This window comes from Argentina silus (assembly GCF_951799395.1).
Source record: "Argentina silus genome assembly, chromosome: 2".
Lineage (NCBI taxonomy): Eukaryota > Metazoa > Chordata > Actinopteri > Argentiniformes > Argentinidae > Argentina > Argentina silus.
The window spans coordinates 448,918-461,543 of NC_139656.1; the positions used below are offsets into that span (position 1 = coordinate 448,918).

General features: G+C 42.7%; 1 protein-coding gene across 4 annotated transcripts; it reads left to right on the forward strand.

The window, feature by feature from the left end:
• The first annotated feature begins 1,587 nt into the window (after positions 1 to 1,587).
• On the forward strand, positions 1,588 to 12,029 carry LOC310818375 (matrix metalloproteinase-28-like). 4 transcript variants are annotated; one of them, XM_083689313.1, is made up of 8 exons: positions 1,588 to 1,813; positions 4,361 to 4,437; positions 5,083 to 5,279; positions 7,759 to 7,980; positions 8,423 to 8,668; positions 10,077 to 10,226; positions 10,814 to 10,981; positions 11,137 to 12,029. In XM_083689313.1, the coding sequence occupies exons 1-8, from the start codon at positions 1,664 to 1,666 to the stop codon at positions 11,532 to 11,534; spliced, it is 1,608 nt and encodes a 535-aa protein (XP_083545439.1). In that variant the 5' UTR covers positions 1,588 to 1,663; the 3' UTR covers positions 11,535 to 12,029. The 4 variants fall into 4 exon arrangements, with proteins under 4 accessions (XP_083545439.1, XP_083545441.1, XP_083545442.1 ...); XM_083689315.1 differs by having other exon boundaries at positions 11,117 to 11,244; XM_083689316.1 differs by having other exon boundaries at positions 11,120 to 11,244.
• Positions 12,030 to 12,626: the final 597 nt, after the last annotated feature.

Consider the following 12,626-nt stretch of genomic DNA (forward strand, 5'->3'; position numbering starts at 1 on the left):
CCCAGTTGGCTCTCCAGCTCTCTTTCCAACTCCAGAGCAGCCCTGCCAGTCAGACAGCTGAGGGCCACCTGGCCAGGGCATAGGGCTGGATCCTGGCTGAGAGCAGGTCCAACATCTCCCAGGTGGTGGCGGTGGAGGTCCCAGATACCTGGAGCTCCTGGCCCACCTCTCCTACCTGCAGCACCAGCTCAGCCAGCCTGTCGTTCAGACACTGCATCACTAGCTCCACCATCGCCCTCACCAGCCATGTGTCCGCTGACACAGACACTGAGTGGAGCCTCCTAGGCCCCCTCTGATTGGTGGACACCAGGAGGAGCTCGCTGAGCAGGGTTTTGACCATCCCCATGATGGCGCTCGGGGAGATGGCGAACAACGACCTGAGCAGCCTAGGTTGGGTGGATCCTGGTTTGGCAGTCACCGTGGTCTGTAAGTGAGAGGTCAGTGAAGGACCCAGGATGCAATGAAAAAAGAACAGTGGTGGCTGGTGCCGTTAAAGATTAGGCAGGACAACTGTTTTTTTTTTATTGTTTTTTTTTATTGCACATTGTATGACTGTCATTCATATTCCATTCACTCAGCTCAATGTAACATTGATAGGTTTAGGCTATTTACTACACAGCCTGGGCATGATACTCGAATTTGCCCACCCTATCAAGTACTTGTTTTCAGACAAGACCCTGTTTTGTAGCAATTCATGTATCAGCCTCATGATGGCGCTGAGGTATAACTCATTATCACCTTATAGCTATTTGATGTAGAACAATCCATTACACTTCTCACCAAGTCTACCTGTGGGGAAGATTAAGAGTTACATATATATATATAGCAATAACACTTTGGCCTAACATTTTGGCATTGGCGGGTAAATCTGTAAATCTTACCAGCAACTTTGGCGGGTAGCCAAAACACGTGGGATAGAAAACATGCAGTGGGAAATATTTGCGGTATTTTGGCAGGGATAGATGCGAAACTTAAAGCCTACAGGTTTCAATGCGTCAGAAGTCATGATAATGTATTTTTTTTAATGTTTGCCTTAATATATATATATATATATATATATATATATATATATATATATTTTAAATGGCTGAGTGGCTGGTGAATTTTCTCATCCACCAGACACCTTGGCTGGTAGACCAAAAAGTTAATTTTATGCCCTGGCTGCATTTGCATTTCTGATTGTTGGAAATCAAATATGTAAACTTTGTCTATGCCTGATGTCCTCAACCCACACCTTGGGTGGCGTAATATGGCACTTTGTGACAACTTTTTGGACATCAAGATAACATTATTATTACATTATTACCCCCCCCCCCCCCCCCCCCAATGCCTTATAGGCCTACCAATGCCAATGTCTCTCCATCTCCATAGACTTTCGTTTTGCACATCATACTTTACTGTCGACATAATCAACCATAGATGTATGATGTTGACTTCATAGGCCTACGTCTCTTTCACTCTTTGACCCACAGTTTAATAATCAAATAAGTCACACCCTCCAGTGCTGGGTAGGCGGTCTGTAGGCATGCATGGTGAAAGTCGACTGCTTGCCACGAACAAACAGACGATGGATATATCTCGACAAAGTAAACCGCGTATCATATTTGACCAATGTCTAAAATAAATATGAAATGTATTGAAAGTGGGTGAGCGTGAGATTTCGATGTGCGTTTTGAGCATGATGAGTATTCTACCTTCTTATCAGTTGTGGACACTTTCGCTGTCTTTCGCGCTCGCGCTGCTCACACCACCGAAGTTAACGGTCGGCTCACCTGTGTCCAGCCTCACGCGCCCACCGGAGGACGGTGCCGAGGTGAGTTACGATGCAATGAATGATGTCTACGACTTACCTTTAACACTATTCAGTGTTCAAATGTAGACTACAGGGCTGGAATAAAAGTTGTGCATTGAGAAAATTAAAGTTCTCCATGCTAATGTGTTCCCGCTTACTATGTGTCATCTGAAATTCAGTCTACTCTGTTCCCGTTGGATCTCAGGTAGAGGAATGAGCAACAGCAGGTATGCTCAATCAATAGGTTTGTTACTATCAAGTAGCAACAAGGGAACAATATCCAGCATCAGAGCAGAGAAGTTGTCCAACCTCCAATAGGAGTGTGTTTGCGCATGTGATTGCCTGTCGATTATACACTAAGTACGTCAGTTACTCAAAATATTAAGATAGAACATACAGAGAGATCCTGTACAGGACATTTCACTTCATCAGGTCCTGTGGTGTCAGTGGATATTGTTGTCAGGGACATTCTGGCCCAGAACATCAGCTGGTCAGGTAGAGATGTATCAATAGTTACATAAACTCTAGTAATCTTAAAATTCCCCCTGCTTTATGGGTCTTCATGTCAATAATATTAGATGCATAAACCCACTTTAGATTCACGAAGCAAAATTGCAAACAATATGGCCCCACTTGTTTTGCCCTTTCTGACAAAGAATAACGTTCACACTCCTGCCAGGAAGAGAGTGTGACTTTGCACACAAATCCCAGTTTGTTGCTGACCTCAGCTCTCCTGGCCTCCCTGACTGAAGGCTGCCCTCTGGATTCCTCTCCTGGCCTCACAAGTTACCACCAACACTACATTACACCCTCTGTGGCCCTAGGTCAGGCTTCACACCATTAACCCCAACCACATGACCTATGTGACATAGGCTCAGAACATGGAGAAGCCATAACCCAACAGTGACCAGTGCTCCTCGGATGCCTGTGTGTACCTTTCCTTTAGGGAAACACACACACATACACTAAAGTCAGTGAACAGTTGCTTGTTCCCCATATGTGGATGACGCTGATTTGCCCCTGGCAGTCTGGAGCTCAGCAACACCAAGGAGAAGCAGGAGTCAGTTGATCTGTCTGACTGATCTAATCTTGATTTATTCAGTTTGCAAAATCCAATTGACTTAACACCCTGTATTTCAATTGGAACAATTGGAATCAACTGCAAATTGATTATTCTATTGTCCACTGGCATTTGAGCTTGAAGTGGTCATGACCTTTCTATTCCATTTGACCTATGTTCACCCCATACAATGTGAAAATCAAGTCAAAGGGTCATTGTGCTGGTATAACACTGGGCTACTGGAATTTTAAGCATCTCCCGAAAAAAAAAAAAAAAAGGAATTCCGCCACCAAGCATTTTTCCACCAAAGCAACTTGAACTTGTTAAAGCACGTGAAGAGGCAAACTCTAAACAAAGCATGTTGCTTTGGCACATTTTTACCAAACAAGTCATGTCCCGCCTTACTTCAGAGCACATTTCCAGTTTGGACATTGCATTGTTTTTGAAAGCATGGAAAATGTCCACATTTGGTTCTTCTTGTATTCTGTGTGATCCTTACAGAAACACCATTTAATGGGTATTTCTCAGTTCTTTATGTCCACATTGTGTCATAAAATGTTGGTCCCAGTCTCACTCTGTTGTCATTCCCTTTATGGTACTTTTACTCAACAAGTTGCTCTAAGCTCCCTGTGGTTTGGCTTTGAAATGCAAGCTAATTGCTCCATTCTCCTAAACCATTATAAACTAAACCATTATAATACTCAAAGTATTTTAAACAGGGACAATGAACTTGTAACTCTTGTAACTGCTTTCAGCCAAATCACTTCTTGAACTACTCCTTGATCACTACCCAAGATAGGATTGGTCCCTTAGGGAAAACCTACGTAGCATGACTACAGTACCTGATCTCCACTACCATATATGAGAACATTGGAAGTGTCTTATCAAGCAATTATTTTACTTTGAGATGAATATTAACTTGAGACACGCCCCTAGAGCTGTTGAAAATATAAATCTACCCAGGCAACCCTGTGTGACTCTTTATGCATTGGACCATTGTCTGCGGATGAGCTAATGGTCAGAATTAGAGTTAAACACAGAGCAACCCCTCCTTTCCCTCTACCCAGCTGTGCTGGCTGTTTTCCATTTGGAAACCATTTAAGATAGCCCAGGGGAGTGACGCCCGTCATCAAGCTGCTAGTGAAGACCAGAACACCACAGCACATCCCACAATGCACTCTGCCTGCCTCCAGCTGGGCATGGGAACAGCACTAGTGTTCCTCAGGGGAATAAGATGATGGGTTGTTAGCTCACCACAAACATTAGTGGTGAGAAACCTCCCTATGGCATCTGTGGTATTAGCATCTGCTTTGCTAAGCCCCCCCACCCCCCAACTCTGATTAGACCCTTTATTTGAATCATTTGTTCATGCTAGATCTTTGCTTTCATCTCTCCCGTCTAGGCCAGATGTCTAAGTAAATTTTATGTGAATGTGAAATGGTAGAGCAAGTTGCCCAGAGTTTATTCTGTAATTCTAGATGTTGTTTGTTCTCTGTTTGCCTACATAGCATTTTCTGGAGAAGTATGGCTACCTGGAAGAGGAGGATCACACGCACAATGCCATTGAGGTCAACACAGCTCTCAGGTACTGTTGGAGGTGTCATTCAACAGATGGAACACTTCAACTATTCAAAAGGACAACTTTCAAGTTTGGTCAAAGGTTGACTTAAATGCATTTGTAGTTGAAGTAGGTGTAATGCAACTTTTCTTAGACTTTGTGTTTTCTCTGACTATGTTCTCATAATGCCAAACCTGTGGAAACGCTTGTTTAAGTGTTGTGTTGACATTGCGTTGTAGCAAAAGCTACAAGTGTGCCCCATTCCCCAGTTGTGCTTGAGTGGGAAAGCAAGCACACTTCTCTGTTTTCACAGTTGCATTGAGGTTTACTTCATGTTTGGACACAGAAAAACCTGCCTCATTTCAAAGATTTATCTTTGTATCAGATGTTTATGTTTTACTACCAAAACAAAGCCTTAATTTCCCTAATGTCAAAAAATCTGTCCTCATCGGAGCCTGGTATTTACCCAGGTGAAATTGGTATTATGACTGCTATTATTTATGTTGATATTTAGACTACATACATTTCACACTTATGGAGGAGAGCAAGATGAGGTACATTACCTCAGCAGACATTAATTTGATTTATAAACAAATGGATGTGGTCTCCTCCCCCTGTTTTTTACTATCCTATCATTTATCATCCATCTCTCTGCATTTTTCCCTCTTTCAGGGAGTTCCAGTGGCTCACCCATCTGCCAGTCACTGGTCGGCTGGACAGTGCCACTCGGCACCAGATGGCTGTGCCCAGGTGTGGAGTGAGGGACAACAGGGGCCAGCGTGCCTGGGCTCAGAGGGTCAACACCATCTTCCTGGGGGGTTTGGCTAACAGCAGGCAGCACCTACGCAAGAAGCGCCACAGCCTGCTAGGTTAGTGGGCAGTGCTGTTGAACATTTTGACACATTTTGATAATAATCTAAATGTATTTTCCAGATGCTCAAAGCACTTTACATTGTATGGGGGTAGTACACTGACTCAATGTATAGCACCACAATTTGTGCCAGAGCGCTCACCTCACATTACTGTAGGTATCACATTGGACTCACTGCTCATGCTGAGGTCTTAGCCCCTTTACATGCTTTGGTACTGGAACTTAGTAGTAATAGTAGTTGTTGTAGTAGTATTCCCTGCTTCCCCAGCCTAGTTAATGTCATAGGCCAACTGTATGTACAGTGTCTTCAGAGAATGCCCTTATGTCTACTTGTCTGTGGGAAGCACAGGCAGAATGAGGAAGATATTATGAAACTCTCCGCCTACACAGCCTTATTAATCATTTATTTATCTTGAGGGAATTCTCTAATCTCTATATGACTGTGAGAACCTCTGCCTAAATTAGATATTTGAAACTCTCCAATAAGCCCAAGTAAGCTTGTACATCTGCATTGGCACATATGGAGACTGTCCAGTGTGTAAGAGATCCATTCTCCCTGGTGAATAGAGCTGTGAGGGGTATGATGTGCAAGTCTTGGTCATGATGAAGACATTCCACACAGCCTCTATAGTGAATGCATAATACGACAGGAATGCAGGACTTGAACTGCCAATTTCTGACTCAGTACCTGACAGCTGCCACCTGTGCAAAGACGCAATGCAAGTCCAAAAAGGTTTGGGTCTCCTGAAGCGAAGCCATTTCAGACAGATACCAGACTGTAAACCCAGTCACAATGATCCTATTTCACTGAGGTATTATTTGACCAAGACTCTAAACCTTAACAGGATATTGGAGGAGTTATTCTGTCCCGTAGACAACGTTTTGTTCGTGAATTAAATTGTACTTTATTGTAACAGGGCTGTGATGCCGATGCAGGAAAAAAGAGGAATGCCATAAAAATTGTTCTTAACAGTGGTAGGGGAGCATGATTAGAAGAAGAGTATTACTTCATTGTCCATATTCTTTTTTATGGAAATATAAATTGGTCTTATATACAGTTATATAAAGTATCCATCCAAGTATCCATCCATCTATACAGTGAAATCGTCCAGCAGAAGTAAAGGCAGAGGCTAGCCCTCTCTAGCTGGTAGGTTGAGTGGCGAGACACAAGCTAGCATCATACTGGATCCATCTGGCCTCACCAATGAGGCATGCTTGAGAGACATGTTGCAAACATTGAGTAAAACAGTCAGTTAAGAATTTAGTTTGTAACATAAAGTGGTTATGTCAATGTTTTTTGGAAATTTACACATTTCCTTAAGAGTCAAATCTAGGTTCAGGTGCAATAAACATGCACAGAGAAGCAGGGTGAGATCGTCCCCTGTCCCTTTCAGAGTGATTTCACACAAGTTCTAAAAATGTGTTTATAACACCTTGGCTCTAAGCTTGTGTAGGTGAAGAAGACTACCTCACCTTACCTTGGCCATTGATAAAACACTGGCTTCTAACAGATGTAGAAACCAGAGTGCAAATCAGAGGTATGTGTGAGGTGACCTTGCTCCATGGTTGTCTCTTGTTTAAGGGGGCCTCAATCAACAAAGTTATTTTATCGTTCTCACCAGACATTGCAAGAATGTGTAGTTCAGTCGTTTGGACAGTAAAAGTACCAAATTTACAGTATAGCTCTTGAATGTATCACATATATTGCATTAGACAACTATTCCTATCCCACAAAGTAGAATTTCTCTTCTGAATGAGTTGTTTACATTCATTGAGATAGTGTCAGTGCTGCCCTGAATCCCCTTTTTTCCCAGGTAAAACCCATTTATTGTAAGACCACCAACATTAAAGCAATAAACATTACCTCACTTAGCCAAAGGGATTCATTTTTATTGTTCAAAATGAAACACTCACAAACTTCTTTACTTAAACAGTCCTTCTGCAACCATTCTTGCACTTCCTGAAATGTGCACCGGCCCTCTCCTTTCTGCTACTGTCCTTTTTTTTCTTTTTTTTTAAAGGGATGTTCCACCTTTTAAAATGTTTTCTTGGTTTGCCCCTGACCGTGGCTGTATTTGTTAGCTTTTGATTTTGCATTACATTTACCATGACAACGAAAAGGAAAAAGTGGTTTACAGTATGACAAAGTGACTCTAAAAAATAATGGGTCTAAAATATGATTACTCAGTATCTAAGGAAGCAACATATGTAACAAAAAACTGCCTGGGCTAATCAACTGCACCCATGGCCAGGGCCAAACTAGGATTATTTAGTTTTTTTGTAGTAACATCAACATAACAAGTGTAACATCCCTTAACAGATGCATGAATGCCAATCCAAATCTGACTTCCACTGCTCAAAGACAACCCCAAGTGTGGGTGCAAGTGGCCTATAGGGCTGTTCTACTGGGATGTTATGGGAATATACATGTGATCACCTTGCTCCTCCATACTCACAGTCCATTATCTTCTTCACAGCTGAGAGGTGGCACAAACGTCACCTGACTTACCGGGTAGTGAACTGGCCTCGCCACCTTGCGCAGGGGCAGGTAGCCCTGGCTGTGCGCACCGCCTTCCAGCTGTGGAGCAACGTGTCGGCCCTGGCCTTCCGGGAGGTGACCCAGGGCTTGGCGGACATCCGACTGGCTTTCTATGAGGGGGAGCACAATGACGGCACGGGGAATGCTTTCGATGGACCAGGTGGGGAGCACACACATACCGGCCAAGACAGTGTATTCTTGTTTGAATACTTCTGAAGTGCTTCCCTATCCTTATTCCTGATTCCTTGAAGTAATCACTGATTTTATCTGATTGGATAAGTGAATGTGTGGTTTATACAGCATTGCTCTCTGCGATCCTCAGGGAGAGGAGGGTGCATTTTTAAGCAGTGCAGTTTTAAAAGACGAAGAGCAATTTGTTTCAGCTGTGAAAGATCTCATTCAGAACATCCCCCAGCTCTGTAACAATATTCCCTTGCTTACAGACACTGATCACTCTCTTGACTGGTTCAATCATAATTCCTAGGTAGCGTATGGGTGGGGAACGGGCCCAGGGCCTTTGGCTCTGTAACCCACCACCATCCTTGTCTATCCTATTTTACTCCTGACTCCTCTGAGTCTTTGTTGTATTTGTTGACCCACAGGGGGCGCCCTAGCGCATGCCTTCTTCCCCTGTCGAGGTGAGGCCCACTTTGACATGGCGGAGCGCTGGACACTGAATGGCTACAAGGGTCACAACCTGTTCATGGTGATCGCCCATGAGATCGGCCACACGCTGGGCCTGGAACACTCGCCGGTCCGCCGTGCTCTTATGTCCCCCTATTACAAGAAGCTGGGAAAGGCTACCGTGCTGAGCTGGGATGACATCAATGCGGTACAGCAGCTCTATGGTATGTTCTCAGCTCTGAGTGACAACACTGCTGGTTCAAATCAAATTATTGAAATAAACAGAACATCCACAAAATGAAACTTCATAGCAGCAACGCAGTGCTCTCTCTTTTTCTTTTCTCTGATGACAGTCCTTGAGACCGAACGTTGCTGCTATAATTATCCTGCTCTAAGATAAATACCTTATATTGAAATACAGTAGAGCTGTACCCTTCTCTTTTGCTCATTTCAATAATCTGAGAAATGGGAAATACTGTGTCATGCATGTAATTCAGCAGATCTACAAAATCAAAGGACTGTAAAAGGAAGCCAAAAATAAAATGACATTACACTATTTACTTGTGATCGAATGCATATCTTAAGTTGGATTGAATTGGAAACATATGGAGGTATCATGTCTTTGTACGGAAGCCACTTGTTGATCGTTGTCTGAGATTCTGACCGGATGAAATAAGAGCTTTCCTAACCCATTATCATCTGCTGTGGCAATATTCTTCAATACATCTTGTGTTTCAGGTAGCAGACCTTGTCCCTTGAACTGTGTTGCGTAACTGAAATATAATTATTTTGGAATTCTTGCTTACCTAACATTCCTCTCAAATACCAACATAAAGTTTTGTCACAATCTTGGCATCCAATTTGTCTTGTTGTGTAAGTAATGTGACTCTCTTCCCTTGTGACAAACTGATATCTGTGGTAAATGTGGCTAATCGTGAAGAAAGCCTCCATATTTACCCCATGAACCACACACACTTAAGCACAAACTGCTAGATTGCCCTTCCCTGCTGTAATATATTACTTACCTCCTCATCCCCATGTTTCCATTCTGGATCTGTGACGCCTCACTGCACCCAGTGGGATGTCCAGGGATCACTGTATCCCAGAGACAGGGCTTCCGGCAGCTGAAAACAAATGTTTATCAGTCTTTTTTCCATTCGAACGGTCCCCAATTCCACACAAATGTAAACAAGAAAAGACATCCTCGTGCCAACGTTTCCAGTTAGCCAATGAAACAGGAGAGGCCAGACAAACTATCTTCCATGTTTTGTCTTGCTCTCCTAAGGGATGCAGATTTTATCTGGTCTTTAGACAAATGTTTGCTCAACCTTTTACAAACAGAATGGGTGGGCAACATTTGAAGACAATTAAAACGAGACGTTGTGTCTGTGTTTTAATTTTTCTTTGGAATGTTAGTCTGTTCTCTGGGAGAAAATAATTTGAGCTAACTTTACTGTCAACCTCTTAGTAAAGTACTCATTCACCCATGTGGTTGCGTTGTGTTGTTCAGTTTGCACAGTAATCATGTGGCTTGCTGATATCTGTTGTCTTTTATATTCATACTAACTTGCTGTGAAACTAAAATGTTACTCAAGACATTCTATCCCTTTTGTCACTGAATGTCCTTGATAGGGAAGTCTGAGAGTGGTCAGGTGGTCCAGTTGCCTGGTCAGGTGTTCAGCTCTGCCCTCCAGAGGTGGGAACTGACCCAAGGGGGTGCTGGGGAGCCTGATTCAACCCCACCTCCATACTGCAAAGGCTTCTTTGATGCCATCACCATGGGTAAGACTTGTCACTAGATGCATGGCCATGGTAGAAAGGAACAGTTAATGGAATATCACAACCCAAGAATTAAGGGTTAGGGTCTGGATTAAGGTTAGGGTAAGATTGCATTCTGGGTAGAAAGTGACAGATATCTTTGTAGCGTGGCCAGATATAGTATTGACGACTGGTAAAACGGTTCTTACTGCCTCATTATCAAAAACAGCCATTCTACATGCTGCAACTGTATCTTACAGAATAATGAATATCCTTTTAAAAAAATAAATAATTCAAAAAGCTTTCATTTTATTAGATGATGTATTGCTTTCCCTGTAGACACAGTATGCAACTGGTTTCTAAAGACTAAAGTGGCAAATAAGTGTAATAAGCATGTACATAAGCATGTAAGCAGTGCCATCTTGTGGATGATTGCAGGCGAGGCGTAATGTCACAAAATAGCATAATTTGACAATCTTATTTGAGGGATGTACATGAAATAAAAAATATATCTTAGTTGCCATACATTCTCTTGCCATATAGTAAGAGAATCCCTCATTGACTTTGACTCAAGTACCTGTTTTTCATAAACATGTTTTCTGTTTTTACAGACCATGACGGCACCATCCTAGTGTTCCGTGGGGGTCTCTTCTGGACTGTGACATGTACAGGCAGCGTAAGCTCTCCCCTGCCTCTGCAGAACCGCTGGGCAGGACTACCCCTTGCCATCGAGGCCGCTGCTTACTCACAGATGGACAACAGGTTTTACTTTTTCAAAGGTAGTGTGAGCTCTTGTCACAGTTTAAGTTTGACATTTATAATTGGGTAGATTAACAAATGAAATAAACAGCTTTTTACAGGTTATGATGGCATATTTAACAATAACATTGCAATTTCCTTTCTAACATCACCAGAAGTAACATCTCTTCCATAGGCAGGCGAATGTGGCGCTACTCTAGTAGCGGTCTGGACCCAGGTTTCCCAATGCGCAGCAGTGAGCTGGGCATCCCAAGCCACCCAGACTGTGCCTTCTACTACCCCCGCCTCGGCCATTTGGTCCTGTTCAAGGGCCAACGGTACTTTGTGCTCAACCTGGCAACCCTGAAGCCAGAGTCCTACTACCCCCGCAGCTTGGCAGACTGGAGGGGGGGTCCCCAAGGGGCCAACGGGGCCCTTAGTCGCCCAGACGGCCAAGTGTACTTCTTCAGGGAGCAGGAATACTGGAGCTTTGATCCAGAGAAGGTGCAGGTGACTGGACGGGGGAAGTGGGACAGAGAGTTGGAGTGGACTGGCTGTCAGGAGACCCGTCTTGTAGGCAATTATATACAGTGACCACAAGAGGGCGCCAAATAACTGAAGCAAGTGGCTGGATAGGGGTGGTGTGCAATCTTCAATTACAAGACTTGTACATACTGGTGCTGCCACGGGTGGGTAGCTCTGGTGTTGGAGGGCTGCATTGTTGTAACACTTTTGTCACAGTCTTGTACTAACACAACAGATTTTAGTTCAAAGTGAATTTACTATTTAAAGCTTATTTAAAATGAATGTGTTGGTGCCAACACTAATGTGCCCCTTGAGGACTGAAGCTGCCCACCATGGTGAATCTCTTACAATTAATTGGTTTGTTTATGTACTTTTCTGTTTACAGTATTATTGAATTGAGATTTATACTCCAACTTCCTCTAGTGAAATGTTCTTTTGTGTGTCATTTGTTTTCTTTGTTGTGGACGGTATTAAGTAGGCCTACTCCATGACTCATGGCTCATCTGTGGGCTATAAATTACATGTGGCATTTTTGCACAATTAAATTATCTTTGTATGCTTTTATCAGACAATTCTCTAGTGTTGGAGATTAATTCACTTTCATAGACTGTTATGCTCATAAAATATCTTGTATTATTTTACGAAAAACTACAAAGATCACACTGTGTTTTTTTTTTATTTTTTTAAATCCTTGATGTAGTTGATGTGATTTAAGAACTGCTCCGGGGATTTAAGTATACAGCATTCAAAATAGTATAAGAACTGATGCTCATTTCAGGCTCACATGAAATTGATATATGCCTGTTTATTAGTTATTATCGTTCTACAAGAGGAACCATAAATGTATGACGTCTTATCTTCACAGAGGAAAGTAACTATGACAGTTGTCTAGACGAGAGCAGGGGGTCCAGAGTGGAGAAACACTTGAGTTGATCTAAGGTTATTCCTGATGGAGGCACCACTCTAGAAGTGATCACAATGCACTAAGAGCTACAGTACAGTGTGAAACATGCAAATAACCATATTCTTGTGTTTTCTTTTCTCTTGTGTTTTCTTTAATGACATCTGTGCACTCGTTTTTACACACAAATGTTTAGTGTGCACACACACATATGTAGTCTGTTCTTTAACAAGTGCATACATTAAAGCATATCTATCTAT